Source organism: Sander vitreus, chromosome 1, assembly GCF_031162955.1.
Source record: "Sander vitreus isolate 19-12246 chromosome 1, sanVit1, whole genome shotgun sequence".
NCBI classification, from domain to species: domain Eukaryota; kingdom Metazoa; phylum Chordata; class Actinopteri; order Perciformes; family Percidae; genus Sander; species Sander vitreus.
This window is the reverse complement of record NC_135855.1, coordinates 11534965-11561058: the sequence shown is the minus strand read 5'-3', so window position 1 is coordinate 11561058 and position 26094 is coordinate 11534965. Positions and strand designations below refer to the sequence as shown.

General features: G+C 40.5%; 1 protein-coding gene across 1 annotated transcript in view; it reads left to right on the top strand.

Annotated features, from left to right (window-relative positions):
- kcnq1.1 (potassium voltage-gated channel, KQT-like subfamily, member 1.1) overlaps window positions 1-22166 on the top strand; it is a 42097-nt gene extending 19931 nt beyond the window's left edge. The window contains exons 6-17 of the mRNA XM_078256790.1: window positions 2353-2493; window positions 4798-4908; window positions 6483-6578; window positions 6743-6859; window positions 7884-8022; window positions 11336-11392; window positions 14221-14344; window positions 16800-16875; window positions 20748-20842; window positions 21017-21063; window positions 21159-21220; window positions 21830-22166. Of these exons, the coding sequence (XP_078112916.1) occupies window positions 2353-2493; window positions 4798-4908; window positions 6483-6578; window positions 6743-6859; window positions 7884-8022; window positions 11336-11392; window positions 14221-14344; window positions 16800-16875; window positions 20748-20842; window positions 21017-21063; window positions 21159-21220; window positions 21830-22096 (1332 nt within the window). The 3' untranslated portion in view covers window positions 22097-22166. The remainder of the gene's footprint in view (window positions 1-2352; window positions 2494-4797; window positions 4909-6482; window positions 6579-6742; window positions 6860-7883; window positions 8023-11335; window positions 11393-14220; window positions 14345-16799; window positions 16876-20747; window positions 20843-21016; window positions 21064-21158; window positions 21221-21829) is intronic.
- The last annotated feature ends 3928 nt before the right edge of the window (window positions 22167-26094 follow it).

Genomic DNA, 26094 nt, shown 5'->3' with positions numbered 1-26094 from the left:
TGCATTGAAAGCTTTTATTTCCAAGAATCACGCACACAAGTTGTAAACAGTGATGTTAGCTGAAGTTGTTACAGGCTTTCATATTCAGTGCCAAAGGTTTAATGCCCAGAAATGTCTCAAACATTCAGAAACAAATGTGTACTCATATAAAGAAAAACAGAGTCAGATGCTGAGTGCCAATGAACCATAAGTACTATTTGTGTGGACTGATGTAAGGATAGATTTATGTTATTTCAAGGGAGGCAAATACAGCCATTTCCCAGATTGGTTTTGCAATAAAATGCTGCTGCTGCTGCTGTTGCTGCTGTTGCTGCTCCATGGTGCTCTGAAAAATCTGGGAATGACAGTTTTGGGCCGAGACACAAATAAGTATTTTACTCATCAGGAATTCAGTCAGATTTATTGCAGTGAGCGCTCTGGCACTCCGACTGGTGAAACACAGTTTAAATTAAGTAGTAGGTGAGTGCAGAGAGGAACATTCACTTTAAGAGCTCTATAGAGCAGTAGTCCACTTCCAGTCAGACAGGAACCAATCCCAATTAGACCTCCGGAGAAAATTACAGACTGCTCCTTATTGAATCTGCAATAATATGCTTCATATTATCTTAAATACACCGGGAGAGATCAGCTGTCTGGGTTTCAAACTCATTCATAATGATTCAGTGCCCATCTGAATTCAATCCACATCCCTCTTGCGAGTAATTATTATTACTGAACATACTTTCAGTTTAAACTCTGGAAGTTTAAACAGTTAAAAGCAGTGAAAGCATAATGGTACAGATCTTGTTTTGTAACTTAAAGTTTCACATCAGTTGTAAGATAAGGAATACATACATAACTAGTGAAGTGGAGTTAACTTAGTCAGCTATTTTTAGATTTAGTTTTAGTCCTGAAATCAAAAGTCTTTGTCAGTTTTGGTCATATTTAGTCAATTTCATTCTTTTTATCCTAAAACACTAGTCCCGACATTTAGTCTAGTTTTGGTTGATGGAAACACTTGACATTTTAGTCATCAAAAGATTAGCTGAAAAAGCTGCTGTCAACATTTTAGTCAAGACCAAGAATGAGCATTTTAATTACATTTCACAAAACTGCTTTCAAATAACATGACACTGATAGGCACTGAAAATTAGCTACAAAATTACAGGTTGTAAGATTAAGAATGCAGCGAGGGTGTTTGGTCTGATGTTGTGAATTTAAGCACTACATCCAGGCATTAAACATGTTATGATTTGCATATTAAGTTTGAACAAACACAGTTCAATAAATGAGGCCCCTGGGTGACTGGAACATATGGTCTTTACAATAGACAGCAATTATAAAGACAGTCAACAACAACAACAACAACAACAGACTCCTCTCTGATTGTGTCAGAGGTGCCGATTTAATTCTATACGTTTTTACAATAGTTTGTGCACTACCATATATACCGAATAGACTGCATTTAGCAGCAGGATTAATAAGATACGACCTGACTATTAAATGTGTTTTACAATTATTTTATGCAGGCTTTAGCATGGATAGCATGTCAACAAATTCAGTTCAAAATCCACAATGAATTGGTCCTACCTCTGTTCCATCAAACTCCAGTGTTCTCCAAAACTTAAAAACAATGAGGCGCACTGGTGCCCTGTGACGCATTTCTTCAATTTTTATTTCTTACAATGAAGACACAATTAACACAATTATTTTGAACTAGCAAAATGAGTGTGTAGTAATCTGTGGCTAGAATCCTAATACAAGCTAATTAATGCATGTACTCCTCTTTGGGTAACATTTTCAAGAAACTAGAATGCCCTGTTTCAGGACATTTCTGAGCTGTTTAAAAACATGAAATGATTTATCTGTGACCCACTTTTAAAGAGTTATGTCTTCAGTAAGAGCAAATGGGCTTGGGGCTGAGAGCCACAGTGTTGAGAAATGGACTCAAATTGTTGCTTTTGGTCTTTTCACTGGAAAATAGAGAATAATGCCAGTCTTATCCTTTAAGTACAGCATTATTCTACCAAACTGATAAGTAGCTCCTGACCTTAAAGGGTGAATACACTTTTGGTTCATCATCGAGCCAACAGAGACAGCAGAATACTCAGAAAAATATTTACTCATCATATTCACAGCACATTTACATGAATATTCACATCCATATGCCATATTAACAGCAGATACAGCCTCACTAGTCTCCAGGCAGGTAACTGGTAAAGTGATATAACTGATCTCCTGCCACTCAGGAGGGATTGTGTGAGAAAGTATATTAATAGATTCACAGATGTATCATATAATCTTCTTTGAAATGATCCCATTGTTGTTTATTGAGTTTGCAATATGTCATGCATTTGTGCATATGTATTTCAGGAGCTGATCACCACATTATACATTGGCTTTCTGAGCCTGATCTTCTCATCGTACTTTGTCTACCTGGCAGAGAAAGATGCAGTCGACAGCAGCGGCTCCACAGAGTTTGGAAACTATGCTGATGCCCTGTGGTGGGGAGTGGTAAGAATCTGTGTGGGTGTGGGTGTGGGTGTGTGTGGGTGTAAGATGGTTGTAAGGGGCTTAGTTAAAAGTCAAAAGCGTGTGTTTCTTTTCATCACTGTTAGACCAGGGCCCCAATATTTACATGTACATCAGACTTGGTCCAGTCAGTATTGTACATCTGATGAGGTGTATTGACTGTGTTCCTTTTGTAGAATGTTGAATTCATTGATTTATCAAATAAAATAAATAGTTTGACATTTTGGGAAATACGCGTGAGATGAGAAGATTCCATTCTCATGTCTGTACGATAAATATAGAGCTGTGGTCAGAGGACTGTTAGCTTAGCTTAGCATTAAGACTAGAGGCATAGGGAAATCGCTAGCCTGGCTCTGTCCAAGGGTAAAAAGATGTGCCTACCAGCACCTCTAAAGCTCACTAATTAACACATTATGTCTTTAATCCATACAAAAAGCCTTGCGAAAAACAACAATTTGGGGTTTTATTGTGCCTGACTATTTCTTGGCCAGGAGCAGGGGACAGAGCCAGGCTAGCTGTTTTCCCCTGCTTTTAGTCTTTATGCTAAGGTAAGCTAAGCTAACCACCTGCTGGCTGTAGCTTCATGATTAACAGACAGACATGAGAGTGGTATCGTTCATCTCATTTAACTCTTAGCAAGATGCCGAATAAGCCGAATGCCGTAATGTTGATTACCAGTTTAAATACATTTCACTTAGGCCTATTTTCATTATTTGTTTAACTTTGTTAAACTAAAATGTGATGATGTGTGATGATGAATGTAAAAGTACTTACATCTTTTACATTCATCATCACACATCCTCACATTTTGATCAGACTCCACAGAACTAGTATCTTACTAACATTAACATCTAAATATTGTTTTAGTGATTTACCCGTCTTGTCAAAAGTAAGATTTTGCAGAAAACACTGTCAGTATTTGGCATGTTAAAGGTCAAACATAAACTGTTTTATCTGTACTACGGAAGGAGTTGTGTGAAGACCCCTGGGCAGCTAAACAAGTAGTGCAGAGAAAACAGGATGAAAATGTATTTTCAGACAATAAGTCACCACCCACTCTGCTTCTTGGGAACTTCAGGGACTCTGATATTAAAACACACTCACACACACACACACACACACACACACACACACACACACACACACACACACACACACAGCAGAGTCATAACCACTTCTTTCATATAAATGAAGGTTTATTTGCAATGTTGCAATAACACTGGGTACTCGCAGTGCATGAAGATGTAAGTAAAAGTCAGAGGGGTGAAAAGGTCAGAGTTGTAGTTGGACGTTCAGGGAAAACATAGGTCTCATGCGCTACAGCAAACACAAATAAATGTAGAATTATTCAAACCAACCAGGGCTGTTTTTTGAGGCAATTCACAGGCTGTATCCAAAATTGCATACCATGCACTACATACTCAAAATGTATAAGCTCAACATACTTTTGTGTGGGCCGAAGCATTGAGAACTTTGTAAGTGTCCAGACAGTTTATTAAAAAGATAGTTTATAAAGACAGTACCGTTCACGTATACAGGCAGGCGCCATCTTGGGAAAACAGTCACGATCAGTCGAACGACGAACGCCGTGCAATCAGTAACCAGTTACATAGCTCATAATAACACAGCGTTCGACTGATCGTGACTGTTTCCCCAAGATGGCGCCTGCCTGTATTGTTATTATGTGTTGTTATTATGCCTGTGTGTTTTCTCAAGACCTCGGGTCACATTGACCCGTTTTAAATTTTTGTATTATATCAGAAAATATGGGACGTAGAAATAAGCGCTGAAAATGTGTAGAAGAAAAATTTTAAAATTAGTTTTTTTCAAGGTTGAAGGGAAGACAACACAAGGTTTAATAAACTGTCTGTACACTTACAACGTTCTCAATGCTTTAGTTTACATATAGGGACCACCATTATGCTACCGTGGAAGTGTGGTGCTATTTTGAGCCTCGTTAGTGGTATAGAAATACGACGACTAGCGTTTTAAGCTAATTAGCGGTTTGCGCTAAAACTGGTCACATTCGATTAGCATGAAAACATATCCCAGAGAACGATTGACTCGGTAGGCCTACACATGTGTTATTAACCCCTAGTTTCATTTTGCGCCGGATTTCTCCTTTAAGTATATTTCAAGTATGTTTCATGTCTATAGCTGTTTGGCTGCTTTTTCTCTCTTGCAACAGCTATTAACCAAATGCATTGGGACAGTATGAGCAGTGTTAGTATTTATGAAATGAGCCAGAATTAAGCTTCATGTAATAATTCCCATGTTCTTTCAAAGGTGACAGTGACTACCATTGGATATGGAGACAAAGTGCCACAAACCTGGATTGGAAAGACCATTGCATCCTGTTTCTCGGTCTTTGCCATTTCCTTCTTTGCTCTGCCTGCAGTGAGTGGAACTATAAATTGCTGAACCATTTTTTAAGCTATACTGTAATGTTTCCTTTAGAGGAATTCCTACTGAACTTAAGGTAGGATTAGTTTGGTCTTTTAATGTATTAAGACAACACAAATTGCCTAATTGAGGCTTTAGTGTAGCTATGATTGTGTGATGTGTAAACCACAAAACCTTTAATAAAGGCTCGCACATGTTTTGTCAGCCAATGCAAAGATTTGAAAGGATTACAGTTAAAGAGTGTTGAGAACTTACATACTTCACATACATATATACATAATTTCATAATATTGTTACTTAAGCGCTGTAAGGACCTTGAAAAGCCCAATAATGGCTTTAAATTGTACTATAATTCTCCTGCTGCAGCTCACAGGATAACAGATATTTATCATTTTCGTTACTGAATGTCTGTTAGTGTTAATTTGATTTAAAATCTTTTCAAAACTACTTAGTTAACTTTAGAAAGAGATCGTAGTTTGGGTTCAAATCCGTACATAGTATGTTACATTACTTCACTTCCGGTTACGTATGTGATGCAGAACGTGACAGTGTTCCGTTTGTTCTGTTGTTCCGTAAAGTAAAAATGAAACTCGCCATTTACTTTTATTTTGAAACGCGACACAAACACTGGTCTCCTGGATAAAAGTCCTGTGTTTGTTTGACCCATCTACCATCCCAACCTCCCTCTTTACGCGGAAATTGGCGCTCTAATACTTTGTCACCTTATTCTATACCATGATCAGTTATTAAATGATTCTTTGGTTCAATATTCATAGTGTAGTGTATACGTTTTTTTTATTAAATCAAGTTCAAACTATATATAACAATTTGCAGTGATGTGAAATTTAGAAAAGCAAGGCAACTGTAACCAATAAATAATTAGAGATGCTCCAATACCGATACCGGTATCGGTATCGGCTCCAATACTGCCTAAAACGCTGGTATCGGTATCGGGAAGTACTGGAGTTAATGCACCGATCCGATACCACGTAATAAAGCCCTAAAGAAAATCTACGTTAAAGTAGTTTATTTATGTTCTTTTTCCGTTTTAACTGACTGTCAAACTGCAGAATAACAGAAAGTTCTGGGGCGTTCATTGTTTGTTTGTTCATGTTTCACAAAGAGTTTAACCTGAGACAAGCCGACAACAAAGATAGAAATCATATCACATCCATACAGGGATAGTAGTATACAGCTGTTAAAACATAAAATATATGACACACTGGTATCAGATCGGTACTCGGTATCGGCAGATACGCAAGTTCAGGTATCGGAATCGGTATCGCAAAGCAAAAAATGGTATCGGGCCATCTCTATAAATAATACAGTGTATCTTTAGTAGAGAACAGACGTAACTGTCTAACATTTAATCTGTTAAATTCTGATAAATAGACAAAGTGAATAATAGACATAAATGTTTCAGCATTTCAGCAAGTAGCCCATTATTCCTTTATTTTCTGTTTAACTTTGTGTTTATTTTTGTCTTTTGAATCATGCTGCTGCTGCCTGTAAGTGTGCCGTCAAATCGGAATTAATGAGCAGTAACTCTGCTGTGCTCTCGTTCACAGGGAATCTTAGGCTCAGGCTTCGCCCTGAAGGTGCAGCAGAAGCAAAGACAAAAACACTTCAACCGACAGATCCCTGCAGCTGCCTGTCTCATTCAGGTATTTGACCAAAAAATGATGAAGCAGAACCACAATACAGCCGGGGGAGAGCGAACTGCCTCTGAGCCCCTGTCTTATTATCGAGACCATCCTTACTTTCTTTCTAGCATGGCATGAAATTAGTCCTGTCCAACCAATATATTGCTTTTTTCATGGCCCTTTAGACATCATGGAGATGTTTTGCGGTGGAGAACTTTGATTCTGCCACATTCAAGAAGTTTTTGAGGAAGAGAACCAACATCCCCGCCTCCTCTCTGTCCAGCCCCAAGCCCAAGAAATCGGTTAGTAACCATTTCATAGAGTTCACTGTAACTGCTTCTTCTACTCCGTTTCCAGTGTAGTAGGTACACCAGGGCACAACTAATGCAATATGAAGCAACAGCCCTGCAATATGTAGAGGTTCCAACATTCAGGTTATTGGAAACAGTTTTTGAGAGGGGTTGATTCAAGTTAATGGTCATTTTGAAGGCTGGTGGTTTGTGTGAATTCAAAGTATGCCACAGTTCTGACTTCTGCAATGCTTAGTTCAGCTGTAATGTATAAATGAAGTAAATCAAAGTCAACCCCATCACTAACTGTCCAGTGTAAGACAGACTAAAGGGACAACAATCTACATAACATTATTTGATGTTACTATAACTTTGTCACAATGTATTGTTGTGGGGATTTGAATGATTAAAAACCAAACTGGTTGATTAGACTTCAGATTTAAGTTCGAAAGAAGTTGTCATCATCATTACTGTGATAGGTGTGTTGATGTGAAATCTCTGTAAGGGTAAAATACAAGAAAGTAAAGCAAAAAAAAAAAAAAAAAAGATATCAAACCAAGACAGCAGCAGTGTATTATTAATATTGATTATTCAATATTACTTGGGTGTCAGACCTCGCCCACACTAATGCATACATTTTAAAATGTTGTTTATGTGTCAACATTGCTCCATCTAGACTTTGCGGGGTCTCACCTTAAAGTTGTAAAATGTCACAATAACAGCAATATCTCAAATATAAAATACTGATTTTTGTGACCCGATGCTGCAACAGTAACTCCTGTGCGTGTTACTCAATATTCAAACATTCATCTGAAAACAACAATAGAAAACGACATCACCGACGACTCCTTTATTGTGTTATTGGCTCTTTTAACACATAAAGACGGCGACATCGCTGCGAAGCAGAAATATTTTGGCCATGTCAATGACAGACTGATGAATTGCATTTTTCAAATCTTTCCACATATGGGTGAACGTGGTTTCGCTATCAACAGGAACACTTTGTTGAGCTGAGATGTTTGCATTTCTTGGGCAGGTGAAGATAAGGAGGAAGTTGAAGAGCACTGACAAGGACAACAGTCCAACGTCTCCCACAATCCCCAGCATCACCTACGACTCTGTATTTGACAGTGGGAGGGAGCTGAGTTCAGATGTTTACAGCACTGTGGGCACAGGTACTAAAGAAAGGACAAACAGTGCAATATGCTTATCTCTGATGCATTAAGGTTGTGTTCCAGTTCACTTTAATCATTGCCAAAAACCTTGTTTACAACAGAACATATTTAAGAATACGCTTAACGTTGGATGCTACAGTAAATAGGGCACATTTTGTCATAATCTAAAGCATCTTTCCATGTGTGGTAGATGTTAAACTGGTTAATGAGTTTCTAAGTCATGTACATGGTTTCATTAAAATCTGAATAAACTCTCACAATGTCACTCTAGAGGCAGATAAGCCATGCCAAGAATTGCCTAATGTTGCACTGGCTGCAAACCACACATTCAGTGATGATACAGTAAAGAAAAATGTTTGATTTAAGCTTCAGTTGAAGCCACAGGAGGGGAAGAGGACAAAGTCCGGACATTTAAAATGGATGAGCATATTGCAGCAATACAACGTGAGGTTGCATTGATGAGTGCTGCACTGTTGAACTCGCAAAACTCCACACAACATACTGTAACTCCTGGATCAATACTGTTGAGCTGAGAGTGATATTAAGAAGCCAATTCAAATCATATACTGCATCCTTCAAGAGTCATTTGGGGGTGGGCCTGTGCGTTGTGCACTCCATATGTCTCTATCAATATATTAAAAAATGTGTTTTTAGAAAAGCCAAACTGGTAAAGGAAGTATTGGTTCAAGGTAAATGAAACAAATCTCAGTTGACTTTCATTTTACAATTGTCTTTGCCTTCAGTGCGGTAACGGTTCTGCACACAGAGATGTGGACTCAAAAGCAGGACTCACAGGCAGTGCAGAGCAGCTCCAAGCAATCGATTGTGTACTGGGTAGGAAGTTCAAGCCAGAGTTCAGCAACGAGTAATCAGTCAGTGTGGGCGAGCTAAGCAGGCAAGGGGCAGGCAGGCGGAACCAGGAACTGGCTGGAAGGAAACAGAAACGCAGCCTTGAGCACTCAGACTGTGTAGCACATTAGACTATCTGGGGAGAGAGGGCTCATATATTTGCAGGGGAGATAATGAGGGCATGGGGAACAGGTGTGCTTATTTGTCCGATACTTTGGTTAAGGAACAAATAGCTGCAAAACTAAGTGCTAATTAGCAACTGGTAGCATGCAAAACGCACTAAACCAAGCTCGTGGACATAATGAACATTCCTGCATGACTTCTTCACGTTAGCATTGTCATGTTGAGAATGTATGCGTTTAGCTCAATGCCCACAGAGCTGCTAGTGGGGCTGTAGACCTAGGGGTTGACACATCGACTGTATAAGTGAAGCAACATATCGATCGCCCCCTGGTGGTTGGCTGCAGTATAGGCCATAATTCATCACCTCGATAGAGAGGGAGGGGAACATGTTTTAAGTGGTGGGGGGAACCGGAGCACCTGGAGAACATGCAAACTCCAAACAGAAAGGCCCAGGGACGACCAGGGTTCGGACCCGGTATCTTGTTGCTGTGAGGCCACAGTGCTAACCATTGGGCCGCCGTGCTTTGTTATTTTTGGCTTCACGTCTGTACAGTGGGAGGAAGTGTGGGAGACGCGTTGTCTATCTTCATATACAGTCTGCGCTGTAGACTCAGTCTAACTATATGCATACTTTTTACTTTTACTTTTATTTGTTCAAAGCAACCCTTTACCGAATGACAATTTGAGTTATTTGGCCCTCTTTTCTCATTCTAGTCATTGTAATACATCAACACACTTTTATTTCATCTTATAAATTCATCTCCCTCTATTCCTGCCTGCCGTGATTCACTCGCATCCCTCATTTGTTCAGAGTGCAGAAACAAGGATTTCAAGAAGATGTGATTTAAACAGACAGACAGAAAGACAGACAGACAGACAGCACATTGCAAATGTGAGTTAGAGCATAAATGACCCTCAGCCAGCGGCCTTCTGACAGTCCTTCTCACAGACATCATCAGAAATCTCATCTTTCATTTCTTATTCACTCATTTCATTTTCGGGGTTTAATCATTTCCTTCTTGATTTTGTGCCTTAATGTTTTCTCCTCATTCAATATTTTACTTGTAAATCCTAACTTTTTTGAAAAGGTTTATATGAATAAAATGAATCATCATCATTATTATCATCAGTGCTGCATGGAGGGCGTTAATGGACATTCTGTTCAGTGTGGATGAACAAAATGAGATTCTTTCAGTAGGAGATCAATATGGATAATTTTAGCATGCCTATAATGTGTTAACATCTATTTGGATCACACTCTTTGTTGTGCTTAGTTATATAAGCTTTTTATTTTACACCATGGTAACCTGAAAAGCTGCCTAGATGCGTGACTGCAGTTCTGCCACCAACATGTAGCTGTGCAAATGGATTTGCTTTGCACTCAGGTCTCAGTGAGACAGCAGAATTTAATTTGCTCCGTTGTGAAGATGTATGCGTGTCTGTTCGCTTCGTGTTCAATGAAAACCAGTGTCTTTGATGTGACGCTAAATAGATTCTACAGGTCGCACTGCACATCTAACGTCTACAGCATGCTGCTTTTACCTATGAATCATTTAGCTAGATTGCCACGTTGCCATCTGGTGTTTGGTGATATTGACGGGATACACAAGTGCTCAGCTGCTTCCACAGTCACCTAACGTTATTGTCCAGAATGGATTTTTCAGAAAACATAACCTCATATATAGAGATTTCAGTCATAATTTAAGGTTGTTGGTTTTTCTGACCTGTAATTGATTAACAGGATTATTAGACTGGATACAGTCATATATAGTCAATCACGTGCTGGTTTGAGCAGTGGTGGAAATGAACTAAGTATTACAACTACTTGCACCCAGTTGCCAGTTTATTAGGTACACCGATCAAAAAGGAATGCCATCTAATAAATCCTACTCTCATCAAGATCATAATGTTCAGTTTTGTGGGAACTGTTTTAGAGAGGTGTTGATTTTTTCGAGGACGCAGTTTGTGTTGCTACTTGTAGTACATTAAACTGACACGTGTACGCATTTATATTATGTATCATCATGTATGTTTGTGGGTTTGTGTATATAGTCGCTAAATATGCTTCTTTGAACTTAATTTGCCTATTTTCTTGCTTGTGTCCATTTCGACAGCCTCCTTTTATCTTCTCAGTTTCACTAACAGCATCTTTTTGTTTTATCAGTGCATGATCCTGTTGTCATATGTTCAGTTATTTTTTGTTTATGTGATGTGATGATAGATCATTGCATGCTCAGCACCATAGTTTGTGACTAACATCATTGCTGTTGCCCCTTTTTTTTTTTTTGGCCCTGTGGTAAACATTTGAACATATTTGTGTTTCTCGTCATGTGTGCTTCAGATTGCCAGCAGTCCTGGACGTCTTTGTCTTCCCTTCAGTTCACCTCACCACCTGCAGGTAACAATGTGTGTTGCTATGAGGGTTTTTAGGTTCCTATGTCTCTCCAGAAGTAAATAGTAACAAACTATTTCGCTGGCTTTGTATAGATCCGTTGTCGTTGTTGTAAATGTGGTTGTTTCTGTGTCTATATTCCTGTCTTTATGTTATCTGTTGATGTATTTGTCCGTCGTATATTGGCATGTGCATGACACAGACTGTGAAAACAAATCTCCCTCATGGGACAATAAATATCTATCTAGTTGCATCACATGGGTCAGGTGTAGAGTCAAATACAGTGACTATATGTAACTTTTTAATGTTTCTAAAGCTCTGTCATTTTTCATACAATGGTCATAAATGACCTGTAACAGCAAACGAGACTAACAGTGAAAAGAAAGCTATTTTTATATAGTTTTTAGTATGCATCTGCCCGGTTCGATTTTTCCCGCGCAGTCACAGAATGATTTGCGGCAGGTAGACGGCGCTACAGTAACACATTGTGACGGGTCACAGATTTCTTTCTAACACCAGAAAAGCCAGTGTTAGCGTAGGCTATGCCAGCGGAGCCAGGTAAAAGGAAGCAGGAGATTTCTTCATGTAGGCCTAATTGTATTTTAATTAGGGCTGTCAAACGATTCATTTTTTTAATCGCGATTAATCGCTCAATTTCTATAGTTAATCGCGATTAATCGCATATTTTATCACATGATTAAAATACTATTATTTTGCATTTCAGAACAGTTTTTAAGTACATATTAACAATCGAAAGCAATTCTTACCAGTGTATCTTGATTGGGAATCAAATGAATGCAAAGAAAGTTACTTTATGAACTTCATTTTGAGATTTGTAATTATTTGTTTACTGTGTAAACAAAATAAAAATGTGTGAATCTGTCATTATTGCACAATTCCTCCAAGTACCTAACTAAAAAACTAAAAATCCCTATCCTTACTAGAGTCAATATAGTGTTTAGTAACTCCTAAATAGTGTTACTCTTTTTTTACTCACTGACGTTCAGTGATCACCGGTTAATGAGACAGCGCTTGCAGCACTTTGCAGCTGTTCCAGTTGGGCTGCTTTCTCCGTGTCATACAGGCTGTGTAGCCGTGAAAACTACTGTCCCCCTCGACGGCAACGAGACAGGTCAGACAGCCCAGTCTCATGGCAGTTCGTAAAAAACAACACAGGACTTTCACCCGGGCGAGCGGGGATTGCGTCCCCCGTGTGGCGTTTGGTTTCCCTGTAGTCTTCCTAATCACAACCATCCCATTATTGTGGCGCGTCCCCAGCGGCCGTCTCCCGCCGTGTGAAGCGTCCTTTCCCCGTAGTGTTTTTCCTAAACCCAACCTCCGCCATCCCGTTATCTGTATCTAAAAGGGAAAGTAATAGTGGCGCTTTCAACAAATGAAGACAATTACGGGATTGTAAATAATTCAAAGCCGACCCCCAATTACCCTCAGGTATGTAATATGTCTACTTCATTCATAAAATAACTTTACAGTGCTTGTCCCCCTGTAACGTTACTTGTGTAAAGCGTCCGTGGGTTTCATATAATGCACTATTAATCGAATTACGTTGGTTGCTTCAACAAACTCCTAATGCTTTGGCTCGTGACACAGAGTGACGGTGATATGCAACAATTGAAATGCAACGATGCATCTGTAACTTATTCTTTTATTGTAAATGAATGATTTTCTGTTTGAGCAAAATATTCATTGCAATTACTGGTATATAGACCTCTCCGTAACAGTAACTCAGTATTCTACAGTGGGCAGTACAGCACCGTAAAGAAAAGACCTTTACGACAGCAGGTGTGGTAAAAACACTACCGCTTTTGTCCAATGCAGCCACTAGAATCAACACAAACTGAAAGTTACAAACAGCCATTTTAAAGGAGCCGTAGGTATGCGAAGATCCAGGACTTAGCCAAAACATTTGAACATCAACAACTTCTCAGTCCCTCCCCCCTTTCCGCTAAAGCCCAAAATGGTCTCCTAAGCCCCTCCCCCCACAAGGAAGAATGAATGCGTGTGCATGAGCAGTGATTGACACGCAGTTAGACACCCCCCCCCCCCCTGGCCCTGATTGGTGCATCTGAACAGGGAGTGGTGGATTTTTGCAAATCACACTACAGGCTGTAGGTGTAGGTCATGTAGTTCTACTGGAACATAGGGTCAGTTTCAGCAAATATGACAGAAAGTTAGTTTTATAAGGCTTACCTACTGCACCTTTAAGTTTACATATGTTAAAAAAATATAAAATAGACATTGTACTCTGGGAAACAAATGTACAATTTGTATTATGCAACAGGAAAAAGGCAAATAACTATTTCTTATGTGAGTTTAAGCTGCTTTTTCGGTTACTATTGTCCGTTACCTTATGCTTTCTTTGTGTTGGAATTTTAAACTGGTGGATTTCTGAGGACTATGGTTAACTGCTCCTCAGATCTCTGCAGGGTAAATCCAGACAGCTAGCTAGACTATCTGTCCAATCTGAGTTTTCTGTTGCACGACTAAAACAACCTTTCAACGAGCACGTTCCACCAAAACAAGTTCCTTTCCGAGGCTATTTTGCAGAGGCGCCGTGGCTCCGCATGGTGCTTAGCGCCGCCCAAGACCATTGTGATTGGTTTAAAGAAATGCCAATAAACCACAGCACGTTTTTCTCCCACCCCGCCGGAATGCTGTGTGGACTCACCAGACCTGTGGAGGAAGGTCTGGCAATGCGAGACTAGGTCCAGACTTAGTCTGCCGAAACACTGATTGTTTTGGATGCACACATTTATTGATAATTAAAGTCTAATGTTTGTGTGTGTGTGCGTGTGCTTCTGTGTATGAACATGCAGTGAAAAGAAACCCTGGCCTTTTGGACGTCCACTCTCCGGGCCCCCTGCAGAGAAACTGCAGCTTTGCCGACGAGCTGGAGCCAGAGCGAGACAATGAGCTGGCTCCTATCACCTCATTGTCACAGTGAGTTCACCACCATTGCACTGCAATTGCATTGATGCTGTGTTTATGTGTGAGTGTATTTTAATGACCATGTTAGAGAACATATGCATGTATTTTTTGCTCTTTGTAATTAACCGTTGTAATGAGCCAAACCCCAGAGCGCCTCTGTCTCTGCTGCGAAATGATTCTCTATTAGGGAAATGTGCTTGTGCTTGCTGAGGCACTTGCACAGCAAGAGACGGAGACTGATATAAGGAAATGTGTGATAAGTTACTGTAGTGTCATGTAAGTGCACAGTAAGTGAAACGAATGGCGCGGCAGTTTTGACCCCATGGGACTTCCTTTTCTAAACGGTGGTGTAATGATGCAGAGTGGATATTGCATGCAGCAACATTGTTGGCAAAGATCACGCTGTGCTCTGTCGACTCCAAAATATGTAACCAGCTGTTCACGTAGAGCAATGCCACATCAAATCCCATGCTAAATTTAACCATTATGAGATACTACTGTTGTTTTATCTATGACGAGAGAACACCTAGGTTTGGCAAAATTCAATTTTAAGCTGAAGTGCAGCTTGAATTCCAAATAGTCAAATAGTCCGTATTGTCTACAGCGGAGAAGAAAGCTAAATGAAGTATTTCAGTTATATAGTAAAGCAGAGAGGAGAGACAGAGGCGTAAACAAGGAAACAAGGTCGGAGTAGAAGTGGTCAAAAGTGCGCGTTCAGCCATTTCAAACAATAGGTGTACTTTAAAATGCGTGCATCAGACACTTTCAGTGCACCTTGGCCTTAAGATGCAGTATAGAGTCTGGATGTGGAATAGTTCACAGAAGTCATATTTCTGCAGCTGCCTTGGTATTGACAGCACAGTGAAGGGTGTTTTGGTAAAGTGAAGATGATTACGGTATTGCATGTTTTAACTTAACAATCACACATTTGTCACAAACAGCACAAATTACACCTCAGGTATCACAGCAGACATGGTCTTTTGAAACCACAAAATTGGGATGGGATTGGGATAGGTAGGTGGGAAGTAAAAGTTTACAGCCAGTGTTGCTTGTTTGTTGTCTCATGGAGCAGTTGGACCAGTCGCAAGAGAAAACAAAAGCTGTTCCATTCATGCACTGAGTTTGAGTATTAGTAATTTTTTCTTCAACTGTGACAGAAGTTTTTTTTTTACATTACATTTTGAGCACAATTTTTGAAACAAGGAATAATGCAATTTCATAAGGCCAGCAACTATTCAGTAACTGCTTGCTCAAAACTGACCAGAAATGCAACAACTTTCTGAACTGTCAAAGAATGGCAAGAACAAAATATTAGTATTCAACACTGATGGTAATAAAAATGGTCTCTCTGCTCTACACAAAGGGAAACCACCAAGTTGAGCCACAGTAAGAGAAAGGTGCTGTACCTTCTCAGACAACCCTGTCTCCTAAAAAGTATGTTCCCATACAACGGGACTGCATTCTCGATTACATTTCGAGGGAAAGGTATCTTCCAGCGAACGGTCGCAGTTTTAAACAGGTGGTTAACATTGTGAATTGAAACAAAACTAACTAAAGTTGAAAGACATTGTATCCACCTGTTTGCCTCACTGTCTGTTTCTGGTTATATCCCCGCCATTTGTGGTGGAGATGGATTTCGATAATAGGTCACAGAGCACAGTATTTAGATTTCATGATATATTTGACAATGTCACGAAAAGCAGCATTTGAAAATCAGCCCACTGTTTTGCCTGTGAAAAGTCCATCGTGAGACTGAACTGAACACGACTGCTTGGTGGAAACGAGGCTTTAGATGTAGACTGAGCCGTCATCATGAAACTGTGCCGTAGGCGCGGGACAGTGGTGGCCAAGCATCTCTGGTTGTTGTTTCTGTTTCACAACATTTTGTATGTCATGTTTGATGAAGAGAGGGATCATTTTAGTAATTTTAATTTTGGTGTGTATTGGCCAATCAGATTTGTTTTGACGCGATTGCGATTCAGCCTACGCATAGCATGCACGCACACTCACGACAAATGAGTTTCTACTATCAGCGCTACTTAGCAATGTCTCAAAAGAGAATTTTGATTTTTTTTTCAGTCGCCCGACCCCAAACACCCGAGGACTAGCAACATTTCCCCAACTGACTCCTCATCCAGCATACTTCATGGAGGGGAGGGGCGAGTGAGTTTTTAAAAGGAAACAGAGGTAGAGTGGTCTGCAGAATACAGAGCCTGTGTAACATAGTATCTTTAGACTCTACATGGACCCCTGCCCCCCCCTCTGAACTGTGCTGCACTGAATACTTTCTTCCCAAGTTTGGGTGTGAAGGCCATGTCGGCCATCTTTTCAGTGTGATTCGCGTTTCATGCAAGACAAATAGAGCAAGGGGTCTCAAGCTAATCTAAGTCGTGTTTTAAGAAGACTTACCGAGATGTTAACGTTTTCCAGTAACACAAACTCATTCACATGAAACTCTTTTACACAGATTGACGGAGTCACATCGGAAAGCCATCCGGGTGATCCAGAGAATGCGTTATTTTGTGGCCAAGAGAAATTTCCAGGTGAGTAAGACACTGTCTTAAAGGAAATGCCCTTTTCTCGTTTTAGTAATCCAACTAACCTGAAATTGATTTATTATTAAGCACTGGTTGCCATGGGTGCCCGTGTGTGCGCATTGACTACAAAATCTGATTTATATCATTTGACAAACTGTAAATAAAATATAACAAGGTGAGACAACCCTCTGCTCTGAACACGAGGATGCCAATTAGAGTTAATGTATCATCATGTTTCAGCAGAATATCAGAGCAATTAACATTCTGTTGAAGTGCTCATATTGTGCTTTTTGGCTTTTTCCCTTTCTTTTATTGTGTTGTATATCTTTTTTGTGCACGTTATAGGTTTACAAAGCGAAAAAGCCCAAAGTCCACCCCAAAGGGACTTACCATCTCCAACAGAAAATACTGTTCACCAAATGCTCCAAACAGCTCTATTGTAGTCCAGCCTTTACTTCCGTGACGAACGTGCGTCACTTTGTAACACACGTTATAATGCTCGCCTAGCTGCTAGTACCTTGTACTCTGCTTCTGACTGGCTAGTAGTCCTTACCTAGCTACTACGCATGTGCGACTCCCGACAAAGATGGTACAGAAGTGAGATGTCTCACTCTGTAGCTAGAACAGAGAGCTCAACACACAGGGTGAAAAGAGGAGCTGCAGCAATGTGCGGCACAACAAAAATGTGGTGTTTACCTATTCTGATATAACCTCTAAATACAATTATGAACCTGAAAATGAGCATAATATGAGCACTTTAATAAAGCTGTCAGTTTCTGACATATTTTCCCTCTACCTTGCAATCCACCACTCTTCATCACTCTTGAGTTGAGTAGGGTTCCAGACCAGCTGGGAAAACAATCAAAACAAAAATAAATAAATAAATAAATATAACCTTTTTACCGTACAGGGCCTTTATTAACTATTAAATTCATAAACAGTCCCTCCAGAAAAACGTGATTATGCGATTATGCATAATTCAATGCATAATCAGCCAAAGTCTGCATATTTTTTCAAATACGCCGCACTTTCGCCGCATAAATTGCAGATTTTCACGCAAAATATGCAGGGCTTGCATGATTTCATAATCCCCGCATTTTCATTGCAAAAAGTCACACATATCTTAGCAGAAAGTTGAAAAATGTTGCGTTTACTTCACACAAGAGCAGCCATTTCCCCCTGTTGCCATGAGAACGTTCTGAAGTGACGTAATTACGCGGCGTGAACATCATCGAAAAGCTGCAGATCCCGCGATGAAGCCATGAACACTGAAAAACACAAAAACTCACGCTAGGGAAAAGGTTGTTAAACTTGACACTGGGAAGTGGACGGACTGACACCGGGCAAACGGAGCATGCAGACTTAAACACACAAGGCGACGAGCTTTGTAACGAGAGACAGGTGACATGAGGGCCGATGAACAGGTGAAAGAGCCAGGCCTGCGCAGTCCGACGGCTCCCGGATAGCTCAGTTGGTAGAGCAGACGCCCATATATAGAGGTTTACTCCTCAACGCAGCGGGCCAGGGTTAGACTCAGACCTGCGGCCCTTTGCTGCATGTCATTTCCCCCCTCTCTCTCCCCTTTCATGTCTTCAGCTGTCCTATCAAAATAAAGGCCGAAAAGGGCCAAAAAATAATCTTAAGGCTACGTTGTGTAAGAATTTCTCCCATCTAGCAGTGACATTGTATATGACAACCAACTGAATATTACTTTCAGTTGGTTGCGATTGCGTTTTAAGCCCTACGTTGGCCGAACCCAAAATTAGCTCTTAGTATCTCCATCGTTTACACGCAGCTGTTCTAGCCACTCCAGTATTAACTTTGGTCTTGTTGCTTAGCCTATCGCGTTGTTAATTCTCTTTTTCGCTTCCCTAGCGAGTAATCTCCCCCCTGACATTCGTCACGGTGCCAGTGAGTCTAAAAGTGCAAAAAGCGGAGGTATGTCCCTCTTTGGCTAATGCATTTTAAAGATGGAGGCGCAACATGCTGGCTGTCATTCGAGCAACTCGCCAGTATGTGTTCTGAATGACTCTAAATGGCAGATTCTACGCTTACGAGAATACTTTGATTAGTTGGTGGAAGTAATTACACATAAATGAGCACATACTTGTGAAAGAACAAAGGGGTTTTTGCTAAGAAATGAATTGCTATTTTTTCTGATTTGAAGGCTTATTCTGTTAACAGAACACATGTTGTGTGGCTGATAGTGATGTTTGTGATGTGTTTGTCTGTCTGTTGTATGTTAACATCAGCGACAGATCACATGCAGAGCATTTTAACAGCTACTCTGTCAAAATAAAACTGTGTACAATTGTTTTATTGAATCGGAATGGGACCCAACAAGATGTGAGTGTTTCTGTGACTTCCTGTTCAGACTGAAGGCTGCTTGATACGGTAGTAAACTGTCCGACTTGACCGCGGCGTTTTGTCATCGCCTCCTGCTGCTGCCGCCAGCTCTCGTCCACTTCACATGCGAGGTGCAGCTCATCTCGAATGGGCCTACTTATATATACATTGTTGAAGATGTGCTAAGTGCAGCGTCCCCTGGTGACATAGAAGAGCGTAGGCCTATGTGCCGTGGCGGAGCCCCAGACAGCCCCAGCCCAATTTAACCCTTGTGTTGTCCTCCCGGGTAAAAATTAACACTTTTTCAGACACACACATTTTGTCAAATCGCAAACTCTAGTCAGGCCAATCACATCGTGTATAGAGTCGGTGGGCGGGCTTAACATAATGATGGCAGAGTTGCGACGGTTCCGTGTGAATTCCCATTGACATATATATAATGGACCAACAGATCCTGTTGCTCTGGACGGAGACCAGTGAAGGCCATTAGGAGCACTTTTCCGGTGATGGCTAGCGTTACTGTGCAGCCTCCAACTGAGAGAGACGACATAAATGTGCCGTGAGCAACGTGTCTGAAAGTTGTAAGTCTTCTGGTAGCTGTGCCAAGAGAAATCTCAATCATTCCGAATATTACAGAGACGGAGAGCGTAGGTATATGTAAGGAGATAACATAGACACAGGCTAATTATTGCTAACTAAAATGCTAGTTAACATTAGTAATTACATTTAAACAGCTAATGTGAGACGAAACTGCCTGCAAGCTTCTCCTGTAGTGTACGGTAATTCCTCTACTATGCGACAGTAAGTCATGTGGTTATGACACAATCGTTAGCCTATTTTTACAAAAACTTCTACTATGGAGTCATAACGTGAGGTACAAGGTAACGGAGCCTTTTATACATTGTCGTGTTTCTTTAAAAAATAAACAATGGACAAATAGAGTCTTTAAACGCTTCAGATGTAAAGTTATTCGCTGTCAAAGTGACGTCAAAATGAATGGGAGTCAATGGAATGCTAACGGGAGGTGATGGCTTATTAGCATCAAAATGGCGCCATAGGAGGTTCGCGGTCCGAGAAGAAGCTTACCCCCTTGTGAATTCCCTGCTACTTGAAAACAAAGAAGATGGCTGCTGGTGCTGCTGGCGAACAGCGGCCTTTCGAATCGGTTTTGGCCGCGACTCTGGAAGACTTGGAGTTAAGCTTTTCTTTGAGAAAAGAACAAAGAACGGCACTGAAGTCATTCTTAAAAAAGGAAGATGTGTTCGGAGTTTTGCCGACCGGCTAAGGCAAAAGTTTAATCTATCAACTAGCTCCGCTACCTTCTTCGTTGCTCTGCCTGGTTGTAGCGCTACCCTATTGCGTGCAGAGGAAATTTGAAAAACAACCGTTTATCCCGCCCCTCTGATTGAGCCCTGCCAATGGTGTGTTCCCAGACCCAATGTGGGTCAGGCTTGTCAGGCTACCTAACAGGAGTTTATGATGAAAATACATTTTTGATGTAACAGTTTCAAACATTTTGTGTGTTGTTGTAGAAAGCTCGTAAGCCATATGATGTGCGCGACGTGATCGAGCAATACTCCCAGGGCCACCTCAACCTCATGGTGCGAATCAAGGAGCTGCAAAGAAGGTAAACAGCTTCATATGAATTAGATCCCCGTAGTTATGCAATGTTAGATGATGTTTTTTTTCTACAATCATTACAACAACAAAAAAACAAGAGGGTGGGGGAATGAGAGGGGAAACACAGAGAGGGTTTTTAAATGTATGTTCTTCTGACTTGAGCTTCCCGTTGTTTTCTCAGACTGGACCAATCTATAGGGAAGATAACTTTGTTCCAGTCGGGCTCCGGTAATGAATCACTCCACTGATCTCTCAAAATGTATTACTGTAACTTTGGAAGAAACCACTAATCATCCTTCCCTATTATTTACTTCCCTCTGAAGACCGAGCGAAAGACAAAGGCACCAACTCCATCGGATCCAGACTCAACAGGATGGAGGACAAGGTGGGATTTTATGCAACTTCAGTGGAAAACTAGAGCAATATTCCCTCGTCTTTAACTCTTTCAGATCATTTATTTTGTTTGTGGAAGAGCAAAGTCAAACACTTCCATTGCCATTACCGTCTTGTACCCATATTTTGAACTTTTATGAAAAGTGAACAGTGTCAGTTTCACTTATCAAAAGAAACTCAAATTGGGAATAGTTTTAGATAAAGCAACAAAAGTTTAACTGGCTTTGTAATATAAACACAAAAAACTTATGTGCACAGACATGTGGCCCTGTTATTGTTGATTCCATTTAAATCTTTTAACAGTTTGTGCCAGTTCTGCAGCGCAAAAAGACAAACCTTGATGTTGTTTTTCTTTTGTTTTTTTGTGTCAAAACTAAGAAAAACTCCAATGTTGTATCACAGCCTCCTCCCCAAATCCCTCCCCAAGTGTGCCTCACATTCCTGCGGAGTATTGAATTTTGTAAATCATTTTTAGTTTAGTTAGTTTGAGGTGATTTTTCGTTCCACGTATCAAGTGGTTGTGAAAGTGTGGCTTATAGGGCTTGTCATTTTCAGTTAAAGTTCTATTGTATTATTTCAATATTTGATTCCACTGTCATAGATAACGCACATGGACCAGACGCTAAGCCACATCGCAGAGTCTCTTGCCTTTGTGCTGAGCCAGAGGAACGTCGGCGAGGGCGAAGGTGGAGGCGGGTCGAGGCCACGGCCTGGACGCACCTTCAATGTCCTCCCCAGCCAGGACAGCCTGCCAAGCTACGACCAGCTGTCTTCATCACCTTCGCCCTTCTCTTCCAACAGCGCCAGCACCGCAGCCTGCCCCAACCCTCCCCTCAGGCGCACCGCCAGTCAGGATGAGAGCAGCTGAAACCTGGAACCAAACAGCCTCAAAGTGATTCTCTTTTTAGTAGAATGTATAACATGTCAAATGCAGTTTTAACTCTATCTATCTGTCTGTCTGTCTGTCTGTCAGTCAGTCTGTCTGTCCACCCACCTGCCCTCTCAAAATAGATTAAATTATATCCTTTAAGACCAAATTCTGACTTTTTTAGATCTTTTTTTATTAAAATGATTATAAAGGAATACTTCACCCAGAAAATGACCATTTGTATGTTGATTACTCACCGAGTGCTGCCTTGGATTCATGAGACTTTTGTTGCATTCCTCCACGGTGCAAGGAGAATCAAAAAAACGGAGAAAGGTCCTGATGTATTCTATTGAATTATGTATTTGAAGAAATAGGAGGCTGCGTTTAAAGATGCAGTAGGTGAGCCTTATAAAACTAACTTTCTGTCATATTTGCTGAAACTGACCCTATGTTCCAGTAGAACTACATGAAGCAGGTAATAAAAAATAAAAAAAAATCCAGCTCCTCTGGCTCCACCTACAGCCTGTAGTGTGATTTGCAAAAATCCACAGCTCCCTGTTCAGATGCACCAATCAGGGCCGGGGGGGGGGGGGTCTAACTGCGTGTCAATCACTGCTCATGCACACGCATTCATTCTCCCTTGTGGGGGCAGGGGCTTAGGAGACCGTTTTGGGCTTTAGCGGAAAAGGGGGGAGGGACTGAGAAGTTGTCGATGTTCACATCTTTTGGCTAAAGCCTGGACGTTCGCAATCCTACCTACGGCACCTTTAACGACAGCAAAACTATATCAAAACATCCGTTTACAATCTCTCACACAACTCGTGCAGTTTGTACTCTGCTCTGTACTTCCCAAACACAAACTAAAAACTTACTGCAACACAGTCTCCCTATTCTGCTTGTCCGGAGTCGCAGTAGTGCGCCTGCTCGAGCTTCTCGGACGAGTAGCAGAGGTGAACTGTATAGTAATGATTTAGCAAAAGCGCATGCATTTGGAAAGCACTGAGCATACGACTGGATGAACGACACTTGAATTATACTGCACGAGTTTTTGTGAGATGTAACTAGCTTGGTAAATTTCTGTCATCTTAGCTTTTGACTCTAGTGGAATTCAACACAGATTTACTTAATTCATAAAAGCTATGGACTGTACACATTTGAAATGTTTTAACAAACTAATTCAAATGGTCAAAAAAGCTGAAAAAGCTTATTCTGTTGGAAGGTAATGTGTTATTCCCTTGCATTAGGTGAAGAATATCAAAAGGCAGATGGCAATGATTTTAATTATCAGCTTAAAAATGCGTAAAATGAAGGCATTATCCATTTTTGTTTATCTGTTACACAGTTTGCCAAATTATAGAAGAAAAAAATAATAATAACAATAATAATAATTCTCACCCTGACTGGCTCCGTTATTACTCATTTATCTGGCTATCTAGCAGCTGATGCTTTTCTGAATGTTTGGCACCATGACATTTACGTGCAACATCTCGTCAGATCAACATGTGAGAGAGAAACATCATTATTGGCATTTCAACACCTCAGCATATTGTATCAGCATAAGGACAAAATATTTTTAGAAATGATTTCCCTGAAGGGTTCCTAGTTGCCTTATATATATATATATATATATATATATATATATATATATATATATATTCTTGAAATCTATTCAGGTTAATGCCAAAGACATTGCCCCTGCCACACCATCATGTACTGTGATTCAGTATGCTGTATTCTTGTGACATAATTCATCTTTAGGGAAGAGGCCTTACATTTCAATACTTAATCTTAGTCTAATGGTGTTTTCACTTTTCACTCTTTCACGTGTTTAGAAATATTCTTCTGTTGCAATAAAGAACTGTGGTAATTATTCACCAAGTGTCTTATGTGTTGTGTCTGGTGCCTGAAGGGAAATCTCTGCCTAAAACAAATGAGCTAAAAATAATATCAGTTTACAGTGAGATCTTTTCCCTTTGCCAGAGATGGTTTGATAGAAGCAAAAAGTTATGGTTTTAGATTAAATAGAAAAAAAGTTTCTTCTCTCCTCAGTCATCAATCAAACAGATGCTTCACTTTTAAATGTAATGAGATTCAAGTCACTGTTTCCTTAATATGTGTGAATCACTCGTGCTGGCAGCAGCATTTCCTTTATTGTTGCTAGGTGGGGGTGGTTGTCCTCACTGACTTATGTAAAATAGCCAAAAGCACGGCTAAAAGCATGCTCTTTACACGGGTGACCTTTAGGCAGCAGATGGTGACCCTTTCCCCCCGCCGGCCATCCATGGGGTGTCCAGGCATTCCTCCACACAAGTGTCCATGTGGAGTAAAGGCCCAAATGACCATCTGCCTCTGGTGTCCATAACAATGGGTCCCACCCTCCAAAAGTGTGCTGAGGGGTGGTTGGCCTTTGTTATGACCCGGAGTTGGGGGAGGGCAGAGTTTCACTACAGGGAGGGCGTGGAGGTTTTAAAAAAAAAGAAAAGACACCCCACCCCAACAGTCATAAACACAATAAAGAGGATCGATCCATCCAAAAAAACAGCAAAACTAAATAGTACGTGAACACCTGATATGGTTGAATAAGTGTGAAGAGAAAAGGAATATTTGCATCTCGGGCTACAGTTTACTAAGATGCTATTTGCGGAATCTTCAGCGTGAATAAAATGTACAAAGCTACGAATGTAGATACATTCTTAATGATTTTTTTTTGTGTGCTTTTATTTCACTTTAAAATTTCAAAGGGCATTCCTGAATCCACACTCCGCAAATGGCTTATTGGACTTGCAAATCCTAACGTCTGCCTCCTTCTGCAGTTTTCTCATTTAGCTTCTTCTAATTTGAACAGTTTGATCACAGCCTGATCAGAAGAAGCCACGAGCATGAAGATTAAGACAATTTCCATTCCTGAGTCAAATTTTACAGCCGGATTTATTTTAGTGTGCGAAAACATACACGGTACATCTCTAATGCATTCAGCAACATCGCTCAAGTTTTAATTGACACAATCGCTGCACTACTGAAAGCTTCGTTCACTGACAATGTACTGAGCAGCTTGTAGTGTACATCTTTAAGGGAATTCAATTCATGTATTGGGTGGAGAAATTGGAATCCCATGAGACTTTTTGGACCCTAGGGATAGTTTGATTATTGATTTATTGACTGGTAACATGCATCCATTAGAGCAGAATGTAAGATCATCTGTTCCTAATGCAGAAATAACACACTTAACATTGGCTGTCCTCTGCATTTAGGCTTTTAAAAAATGTAAATGTGGTGTTTGCTCTTTCTCTTATGTCTGAACACATGTCTCTTTGCTGCAGTAGCATATAAGTTACCAGGGGCCAAAGTCAGAGTAAGCATTAGTAGGGTTGGTTTGGACATGTCAGCGATAATAGCTGCTTCGACTTTGAAAAGGGACAGAGTGAAAGGAGAAAAGTTAAGAAAAGACCTGGGGGGTTAGGGAGCTCCAAAGGCTGATTTGCGGGTGAAATAAATGGCACACTCTGCTTTGTGGCAATTGTCCTGCTCTGTGGCCAGATGGCCTCTTGAAATTCTCTTGAGCTGAAAGCGCAGCACCGTGGGGGTGAATACGCCTCTGTGGGATTTGGCCTCTCTAATGAGCTAATTTGGCAGTTACAGCTCACATTAAAGGGTATAATTTCAAGCCTGACAGCACAGTCCTTATGATTGAGAATATGAAATATCTCATAATACAACCCAGGAAATGCAATTACTCTAAAAAGTTTTTCTTCTTTTGATTGCCAAACTTGCACCTTGAATTGATTTTTCTACGACTTTAGACGAACACTTATCATTAGCTTACTCATGTGTGGCTGCTACAAAGTCAGCATAAAACCAAATATGGACTTTCCCTTAGAACTGCAGTCATATTGAATATCTAATCATTTGAAATTCTGTTTACAAATCACTACAGAACACTGTTGAAGTGTTCAACGTATAAAGGCGAGGCTGACAAGATGTTGAACAGAGTGGGATTA